At 46.8% G+C, this 10,263-nt stretch overlaps 1 protein-coding gene and 1 non-coding gene across 2 annotated transcripts; one reads left to right on the top strand and one right to left on the bottom strand.

The window, feature by feature from the left end:
• Window positions 1-4,117: 4,117 nt before the first annotated feature.
• On the bottom strand, window positions 4,118-7,625 carry LOC147942199 (uncharacterized). The gene is made up of 2 exons (XM_087455966.1): window positions 5,010-7,625; window positions 4,118-4,285 (listed from the first exon to the last, which is right to left on the bottom strand). Exons 1-2 carry the CDS (start codon window positions 7,623-7,625, stop codon window positions 4,118-4,120), a joined length of 2,784 nt encoding a protein of 927 aa, XP_087312092.1.
• Window positions 7,626-8,280: 655 nt separating this feature from the next.
• Window positions 8,281-8,387, top strand: LOC147942198 (small nucleolar RNA R71). Its single transcript, XR_015560575.1, has one exon. It is a non-coding gene; the product is annotated as a small nucleolar RNA R71 (small nucleolar RNA).
• The last annotated feature ends 1,876 nt before the right edge of the window (window positions 8,388-10,263 follow it).

The raw sequence follows: 10,263 nt of genomic DNA, 5'->3' as shown, positions 1-10,263 counted from the left end.
CAAAACCAGAACCATAATTGGCAATCAAACCCAGAAAAAGATCACTTTCCAGACAAAGACTCTTTACATTCAATTAAAATTGGCGTGAGCTTCTCATTACGGGCATTAAGCTAGTGAAATCGAGGCTTGGTAGATAAAAGGCTGTTTTAATGGTGGAGCTATAGAGTGTTTAGGGGTTACCATTACTTCGAAAGAGATGCAGGATATCGCACAAAATGGTAAGGGAGAGTGGACTCATTGATGTCCACAACCTCTAATCGCTCTCCTCTTCTTATCTTCTCAAACTCAGCCTCTCTTTTCTCCTCAGGTTACAACGCATGCTCGGGGTGTGTAACACTAGCTCTGGTCCCTTTCCATCATCCTTAAACGTTTTTTTTTTTTTTTTTTTTTTTTGGAATGAAGGATGATGGGGGATCTTCTTCTGATATTGCCCCTGGAGCATGCGGACCGTATCCTAGGCTCTCTCTCTGCTCAAAACAACTCGCGGACTCGGATGTATATAATTTCGGAGCAGGTGCTCGCTGGGTTGGAGCACGTGCTCTGTCCGTCCGGCTCTTTCCTCTTTGGTTCTCCAGCAAGAGCGAGTTAGAGATTGTGTCAGTCCTGCTCTCCCCGACCGTTTTGCACATAGCTGCACAGAATGAGAAAACAAAAATACAAGTGCAAGTGGTTTGAAAGGAGGTTAGGCTCGGGGTGGGTACTAACTTAAAATGAGCTAGCTATTCAGGATCAGCAAGATTGGCAAAATGAATAAGAAGTCCTGAATATGTGACACGTTCCCTATCCTAATGCCCAAAACGAAAAGAATTTAAATCCGGTTAGGTTCCAATAAAGTAGAGTCTAAGTCGTTCCGGTGAAACCTTAATGGGATGAAGCTTTTCTGGCCAGGAGAAGGGTCCGAATGTGAAGAGGTATTAGCTCGTCTCTGTACTCTCAGTTCTGCAACAATGGTCACTAGGAAACGGTCAAACTCACAAATGGTTAAAAACATCACAGATTTCGGTCCTAATTCCCACAAGTTTTGGTTCGACTCACATGACAAACTGACTCAATAAAAAGAAAAATAAAGAAAAAAAAGGTCATAGGTGACCCTCCCCCGGACTTACTTCACACCGTCTCCGGTGTGAAAATAAGCCAAAGAGAGACCTAGACAAGAAGAAAAATAAAGATAACAACAAAAATGAAAAGAAAATAAGGCGGATAGGACAATGATGGTGTGTGTAACCGTGATCAGGCGTCGGAATTGTCTGGGCTCTCGCTCTCCGAACGGGCAAGGTGGCGCCTTCGACGTGGTGGTCTCACCGGTGGGCTTGGGTCTGCGGCGGTGGTGGTGTGGTGGCAGCAACCGCGAGATAGTGTCGTCAGGATCCTCCGCATCAAGCTGTTGTTCTTCTGCTGCGACTCGACCATCCATCTCCTATATTCAGCGGTATCGGGCTCATCAGATATCGGTGGGAGATCAAACTCACCCTGATGATCGGATGATGTGAATGGTGGAACGCTGTCCTCGCGGTGGTGGGATGAGCTAGCAAAGTCCGCTGATGGTGGATCAGTCTGGGTAGGTGGAGGAGGAACATCTCCCAGAAGTAGTGGGGCGCGGGAGAAACGCAGATCATCCACCGTGGCTAGCTGCGTAAGCTCCGAAGCTGGGAGGCGAATGCTCCCCTGATTACCATCAGGGCCACCGTACCGGTATGTGTAGAAGGGGTTGGCTAACTGGATGACTCGGGAGTGGACCAGATGCTGTATGTCAATGCGCTCCCTCTGCTCTACACGAGAATACCTCGTCAGATCGATCCGCATGTTCTCAAAGAGATGAGTGAGAAGGCTACCAATCCTCTCTGTACGGCCAGAGGTCTTGTGCTTAGCAGCACAGATCGTCTCAGCGAAGTGCATAGCCATGTTGCACCGCACGTCAGATGGAGCAGGTGCGCCAGGAAACAGAGCATGTGCTCCGGGTTCCGCGGGTGTCAAAAAGCTGCACCCCAAGTACAACATCAGCAAATCGTCGTGGTGGACCTTGTTCCCGATGTCACGGTTGAAGACGAGGTTGCTGAAGACGCGGGAGGCTATCCTCACTGCAGGATGCGAGATGCTCGTCTGGCTGGCCTTGTTGGAGCGGTAGGGCCCCGAAGCTATCAAGCTCCAAAAGGTGGCTGCCTGTGGGAACTTCCTCGGGAAGCTCATGTTCTCGTCCTCGAGATAGAACCCGTAATGGAGGCCGAAATCATGCAGGGGCAATTCGTAACGGCGCCCGCCGGCCTTAAAAGAGAATGTGGCGCCGGCGATGGATTTCTTCTTGGGGTCAGCGTGTGTGAGTGTGGCGGAGGCGAGGCACTGGCGGACCAAGTCAGGGTATAAGTCTCCCTCCCAAGTGGTAAAGATCCCAACACGCGCTTGGCACAATATCTGGTAGACTTGGTCATGCAGGCCGAGCATCGTGAGCGTGTCATCACAAAGAGTGCGGGTGGGCTCGATCTTTACGGACAGCAGCTTGTTGTATTGGTTGGCGTCCCTCTGGTCCCAAACCGTGTCAGACTCAATGGGTAACAAGTCATCATTCAAGTTGAACGGTTCTCCCTCACATCGTGGCCACGGGAATGATTGTGAATCGTTGGTCGGTCTCTTTGTTGTGCTCTTTCTTCCTGAGGTAGAGCGTCTAGGGGCCATATGTACCTCGAGTGTGTGCTTAAATGGACTAGAGATTGAGGATTGTGGTGGATAATGAAGCAACCTAGTCTCAAAAATCACTGAAATCGGTCTAGTTTTGAAAGAGTTAGCAATGGGAGAGAAAGAGAGCTTCGACGGCGACGAGGAGAAGGAGAGAAGAAAGAAGAAAGAAGAAAAGAGAGAAGGGTTTGTGATTTGGTGGGTTACCTGGGCCTGGTGGGCCTGGGCCTGAAATTCATTAACTTACCTGGCCCAATCGCTCTTCTCTGTTTCTTCTTTTGTTTTCAGTTTGCCGAGCATGTGCATCTGGTTGCTCGCGTCCTGCGAGCATGTGCTCCGCATCTTCCCTTTTTTTTCTGAGTTCGCCGAGCATGTTCACCAGGTTGCTCGCGTCTTGCGAGCATGTGCTCCGCATTTTTTTTTTTTTTTTTTTTTTCAACATTCCTGAAATCAAAAAGAGAAGAAACAAATCCTAAAAAGAAAAAGAAAAAGAAAAACTCAGCAATATATACCTGGTGGGTTGCCTCCCACCCAGCGCTTGTTTTAAGTCATTAGCTTGACTCGAAAGCTCCTTAGGCAATGGGAGGGTCGCCTAGGGCAAAGGTTTCACCCCTTGCGTGCTCAGAGGCGGCAAGATATGGTTTCAGCCTCTGTCCATTCACCACAAATTCTCCTCCTTTTGTGTCCAGCAACACAACAGCCCCATATGGTCTAATCTCCTTGATGGTGAAGGGTCCGGACCATCGTGATCTTAGCTTTCCGGGAAACAGTTTCAGCCTAGAGTTGAACAACAAGACTTGATCATCGGGAGCAAAGGTCCTAGTAAGGATCCGCTTGTCATGGTAGGCTTTGGTACGCTCCTTGTAGAGTTTTGAGTTTTCATAGGCGAAGTGCCTAATCTCCTCTAGCTCATGCAGTTGCATCTTCCTCCTTTCATGGGCGCTCTTAGTGTCAAAGTTCAGCATTTTCACTGCCCAAGCAGCCTTGTACTCTAGCTCAATTGGAAGATGACACGCCTTACCATACACCAAGTGAAACGGTGTAGTCCCCAGGGGTGTTTTGTAGGCGGTTCTATAAGCCCATAGAGCCTCATCCAGCTTCAGGGACCAATCCTTCCTTGTTGTGTTCACTGTTTTTTGCAAAATGCTCTTGATCTCCCGGTTAGAGATCTCAACTTGGCCGCTTGTTTGTGGGTGGTAGGGGGTGGCGACCTTGTGCCTCACTCCATTCTTCTTGAGAAGACTCTCAAAGACCTTGTTAATGAAATGCGATCCACCATCGCTAATGACTACCCGTGGGACTCCAAACCGTGGGAAAATAACCGACTTGAACATCTTGAGCACGGTCTTTGCATCATTATTGGGGCTAGCCAAAGCTTCTACCCATTTGGACACGTAATCGACAGCCACCAATATGTACTCATTGCCGAATGAGTTCGGGAAAGGTCTCATGAAGTCAATTCCCCAAACATCAAATACCTCAACCTCCAAGATGAAATTCTGAGGCATTTCACTCCTCCTGCTGATGGTCCCTTGTCTTTGACATGTGTCGCAAGTAGACACAAACCGCTGCGCATCTCTGAACATTGTAGGCCACCAATAACCCGCTTGAAGAGCTTTGGACACGGTTTTGAAAGTAGCGAAGTGTCCAGCATAGGGTGAGCTATGGCAATGAAACAAGACTCCAGGAACCTCCTCCTCAGTCACACACCTCCTTAAAACACCATCCGAGCAATGCCTATAGAGGTAAGGCTCATCCCAAAAATACCGCCTTATGTCTTTTAGGAACTTCTTCTTCTTGTTCCCCACAAAATCAGTGGGTTCTTTCTCTGCTGCTAGGTAGTTCGCATACTCTCCAAACCAAGGAAAACTCGGCTGTCTGTTGGTATCGATTGCCTTGCATGGGGTTTTCGGAGCGTGTGCTCCCAAGTGGAGCATGTGCTCGGCGGGATCAAAGATACTATTCGAGTAAACATGTTCTTCAGGAAGGCTATCATCCAAGGGTAGCTCTTCTTCATTCCTCATTCTTGACAAGTGATCTGCAACTACGTTCTCAATACCCTTCTTGTCTTTAATCTCCAAGTCAAACTCTTGAAGCAACAAAATCCAACGGAGTAGCCTTGGTTTTGCATCCTTCTTGGTCAGTAGATACCTCAATGCTGCATGATCAGTGTGAACAACCACTTTGGAACCAACAAGGTATGATCGGAACTTCTCAAAAGCAAACACAACCGCTAAAATTTCTTTCTCGGTTGTAGCGTACTTGCACTGAGCCTCATCCAAGGTGCGGCTGGCATAGTATATCACGTGCAGCTTCTTGTCTTTTCTCTGTCCCAGAACTGCTCCCACGGCATAATCACTCGCATCAGTCATGACCTCAAAGGGAAGGTCCCAATCTGGTGGTTGTACAATCGGAGTGCTAACCAAAGCTCCTTTGATCGTGTGAAAGGCCTCCAAGCAAGCAGAATCGAAATCAAACTTCACTTCCTTACACAACAGCTGGGTAAGTGGTCTTGCTATCTTGGAGAAATCCTTAATGAACCGTCTGTAGAAACCGGCGTGGCCAAGGAAACTGCGGATCTCTTTTACCGAATTAGGCGGTTGTAAACTCATCATCACCTCAACCTTGGCTTTGTCAACCTCAATCCCCTTTTCAGAAATCTTGTGTCCCAGCACTATCCCATCTCTGACCATGAAGTGGCATTTCTCCCAATTCAGCACCAGATGTTTGTCTTCACACCGCTGCAACACCCTGCACAAATTAGACAAACAAACGGAAAAGGAGCTCCCATAGACGGAGAAATCGTCCATGAAAACTTCCATTATATCCTCAATCAGGTCAGTGAAAATGGACATCATGCATCGTTGGAAGGTCGCTGGTGCATTGCACAAGCCAAACGGCATTCTGCGGTAAGCAAAGGTGCCGTAAGGACATGTGAATGTGGTCTTCTCTTGATCGTCGGGATGGATTGGGATCTGAAAGAAACCTGAATAGCCATCTAAGAAGCAGTAATAAGGATGGTTAGCCAATCTCTCAAGCATTTGATCAATAAAAGGCAAAGGAAAATGATCCTTACGGGTCGCAGCATTAAGTTTTCTATAGTCTATGCACATGCGATGTCCCGTAACTGTCCTAGTAGGAATCAACTCATCCTTATCATTCTTAACCACTGTAATTCCACCTTTCTTAGGGAGTACATGAACTGGACTAATCCAGGAACTATCAGAAATAGCATAAATTACACCCGCATCTAGAAGTTTCATTATCTCTTTCTTAACAACGTCCTTTAGATTCGGGTTCAACCTCCTCTGATGTTCTACCGAAGTCATTGATTCATTTTCTAGATGTATCCTATGCATGCAAAGTTCTGGTGAGATTCCTGGGATGTCATCTAGTGAATACCCTAGAGCATTTCTATACTTCCTAAGTTCACAAAGGAGCAAAGCGGTCTCTACATTGTTTAGTTCAGAATTCACTATCACGGGGTATGTAGAGTTAGGACCTAGGAACGCATACCTTAGCCCGGCTGGAAGTGTTTTTAGCTCTACCTTTGGAGCTCTTAACTCGCTCCAAGGACCGTCCGCTGACTTCACCGGAGCATGTGCTCCGGAATCCGGAGCAGGCGCTCCCTCGGCGGATTCCTCCCCTGATTGGTTCTCATCGTCTAGGTTGGCGTAAGCTACCAGTTGCTGGAACCGTGTACCTGCATCCAAAATGCGTGTAAAACCATCAGCTTCCTCATTCAAGAATCCATATTTACCCTCTGCCTTTGTCAAGACAACCTCCAACGGGTCGAGAGTGAGAACTTCATCGGTAACCTCATGTGCAACCTCTGAACCATCATCAACCACAAAAGTCTGACCATCTATCATAGGTTTCTTGAGCAGCTTATTCATCTCAAACCTTGCGATCATATCCCCCAGCTGGAGATCGATCGCTCCCCCTTGCACATCTATAATCGCTCCAGCTGTGCATAAGAATGATCTACCTAAGATCAGGGGGTCACGTGGTTCTTCTTCAAGTTCCAGAACCACAAAGTCTGCTGGTATAAGCGTGTCCCCTATCTGGACATGTAAATCCTCCAACACTCCTATGGGGCGCTTGGTGGATCTGTCCGCGAATACTAACGAAATCCGTGTAGACTTTAACTTCGTGTCTCCCAGCCTTTTAGCCACTGAATATGGCATAAGGTTCACACTGGAACCTAGATCACAGAGGGAGTTTGCAAAAATCGTTTTACCGATTCTCACGGATAAGACAAATCGCCCTGGATCATCCCTCTTCTTTAGCACCTTGTTTTGCAGCACAGCACTGCACTCTCTTGAAACCATCATCACGTTCTCTTCTTCTGACACTCTCCCAGAAACTAAACCTTTCACATATCTCTTCAAAGCAGGTATCATCTGAACAGCATCAGCTAGGGGTAGTTTTACCGTCAATTCTCTCAACATCTCCTTGCACTTTGCATCCTCCAAATCCTTGCGAGATTTCTTAGGAGGAACAGGGTAAAGAACCCTAGGGGTGTACACGCGTGTAGGAGGTACCTCAGTAGGAACAGTCTGATCGGGAGTCGGGAGCACATGCTCGCCGGATGCTTCGGCTTCTTTTTGACTCGACGGTGGAGTCTCAGCAGCATGTTGAGGAAGGTATTCTTCAGCAATACCCTTGCCCTTGTCAATCCTAGCGGATGGTGCTTCTCTAGGGGGTAACTTCTTTCCTCCCCTTAGCTCAATCGCATTGACATATTCGTTCCGCGGGTTTGCTTCCCCTTTTCCGGGCAGAGTCCCAGGAGTTCTTTTCACGGCTTCAGCAGTCTGTGCAACCTGAACATCAAGCTTCTTCACATGTGACATTACTGCCTCATACTTCCCATTAAGGTCATTGTACATGGTATCGACCTTGGCGTTGATTTCCACTGAAGCTTTTTGTTGATTCACCAAGAGTTGTTGCATCATGTTTTTCAGCTCATCCTGAGAGCTGCTAGCAGATGAAGGTCCCAACTGCTGGTTGGTGAAAGGCAGTGCTTGCTGAGCGCTTGTATATGCCTGCTGGTTCCCCCCTTGGAAACGGTTTTGAGTGGGCACAAACTGTTTGCCTTGGAAGTTGTTTGAGAAGGTTTTCTGATAACTCATCTGATTCTGAGCTCCTTGCTGCGGATACACCTGATCCTGAGGATTCTCCACGTTGGTGCTTCTGTAGGACAAATTCGGATGGCTTCTGTAGTTCGAGTTGAAACCCCTGTTCTGCACAAAACCTTGCCCACTCACATAATTAACCTCCATTGTTTCATCCTCTCCATCACAGATCTCCTGAGCTAGCGGCATGTCTCCGGTCTCATCGACAAAATGGACAGTTTTCTGGCTCCCCTTCAGGAGAAGGTTCACCTTGGCCGTCAACTCATCAATCTTTTGCGTATCGACACTGTTGACCTTCACGGACCTGTCATACTCAGGGGCCTTGTTGCTGGAGCTTGCAGCTAGGTTCTCAATCAACTGATATGCTCCTTCCTTAGACTTTGTCATAAAGTCCCCATTGCTGGCCGAGTTGAGAACGTTTCTGTAGTCCCAGTTAACTCCATCATAGAAAATGCCCAGAATCTGTTCATCACTGAATCCATGGTGTGGACACTCTCTACGGTACTCTTTGTACCTCTCCCAAGCCTCGCAGAAGGCTTCTCCAGTGTGCTATTGGAACGATGAAATCTTGTTCCTGAGGGCAGCGGTCTTAGCCTTGGTGTAGAAATGGTCCAGAAACGCAGACCTACACTGTTCCCATGATGTCAGAGACCCAGGTGGCAATGACTTCAGCCAACGTGAAGCTCTATCCGCAAGAGAGAAAGGAAAGAGCTTGCACTTCAGGAAGCCTGGCGGTATCCCATTTGAACCAGTGGTGCTACATATCTCCTCAAAATTCTCGATATGGTCCATCGGAATCTCAGCTGGGAGACCGTGAAATAGGTGCTACTTCACTAGAGAGATCATCTGTGGCTTGATCTCAAAATCTTGGTTCGGATTGGTAGGAGGAACAATCGCCGCTCGGTTGGTGTAGGACACATGCGGGTTATCCTTGTCCCCAATGGACGGTTGCGGCGGCGCGTCTCTCTCGTGTTGAGCACGGAGCAACTGCCCCAATTGTTGTCGAAGTTGCTGCAACTCGGCAGCCATATCCTCATTGTTTCTGTTGTCACCCATGTTGACGGATTGAAACTTTCTGTTCTTGCGGTTTGTTCTTTCTGCCAAAGAGAGCTCTGCGGCTGACAAGGCAACTAGTTCTTCGGTGTTGTTTCTTCTTGTAGATCTTCTTGACATGCACCTGAAACACACGCAAAGAAGAAGCAGAAAGACAAATCAGTAAGGTCTTAGTCTAGTAATTTCGCCGAAAACCAAAGGTAAAAATTTGGTCCCCAGCAACGGCGCCAAAAACTTGATACACAGAGTTTTAAACCCTATTTTCCTACTGCAAGTGCACAGCAAAGAAGTAGTACTTAGGGGTCGAATCCCACGAAGACCAAGTTTTACTCTATGGTTCTATTGGTTCAATTTCAAGCTAAGAAAATTCAAAGTTGGTTTTTGGTAACAATTAAGCGATTAAAACGGTATAAAAAGGCAATAAACAAAACACTAGATCAGGGGTAATTCTTGGGAATTTCAGAGATAGCAACCAAACAACTATTCAGGGCATAGATGAAGTACCAGTCTAGAACTCAAACATAAATATAAATTGATCCACTGTCATGGCATCAATAACTCTATCTGATCGATTCTGTGCGGAAACGCGGAGCACGTGCTCAGACATCCGGAGCACATGCTCGGCGGTCTATAAACCCTAAACTGTCGTTTGAGCCCAGAATCGCAGACAAGCATTAAAGAACAGGAATGATAAGTTCACAAATCACCTACACATCAACTTTCGCAGGTCTAGGATAATTTGCCCACTAATGTCTTTTCTAGCAACCTATTACACTTTTGATGAATAGATAAACCTAAAATCATAGATTGGGTGATCAAATCAACCTAAGCATTAAGACTAACAATAGTGAAGACAATCGATTATATAAAGCCCTATTTGTGTTCTGTTGCTAACCCATGAAACCCCCTAATCTAGCAAAGAAAACTACTCAGACATAGAGAAATGAATCATAGCAAAAGATGAGAAATTCAATGACATAAAAATAAAAAGGGTTCAGAGTATGCTTCACAAGGTGGCCGCTCTTCCTCTCCCTCACAAAACGTCGCTCAAAAAAAAACCAAAAAGAAAAGTATATTCTGTCCCCTAAAAACCCTAGGTTAAATAGCATACAAGTGGAGAAAAATAAGGAAAGAATCCAAATTCAAATCTTCCTATTAAAAATCGATATCCTCTCTCTTTCTCTCACTAAGGATCGCCCAAAATAAGGGGAATTAGGCAGGGAATCGGCGCCTAGATGCTTGCCACGTGTCGTCATGAATCCGTAGAGTTGGGAGCATGTGCTCGGAAATCGGGAGCATGTGCTCCTGGGTCTAAAATCAGCTTTTCTGCTCCAATTCAACTCCTTTCTGCTCCGATTGCTCCTGCTGTTCCAATCCTTGCTTTTAGCTTCCTAGCCTCTTATTA

Source organism: Camelina sativa, chromosome 6, assembly GCF_030686135.1.
Source record: "Camelina sativa cultivar CO46 ecotype springtype chromosome 6, ASM3068613v1".
NCBI classification, from domain to species: Eukaryota; Viridiplantae; Streptophyta; class Magnoliopsida; order Brassicales; family Brassicaceae; genus Camelina; species Camelina sativa.
This window is presented reverse-complemented; position numbering and strand designations above follow the sequence as displayed.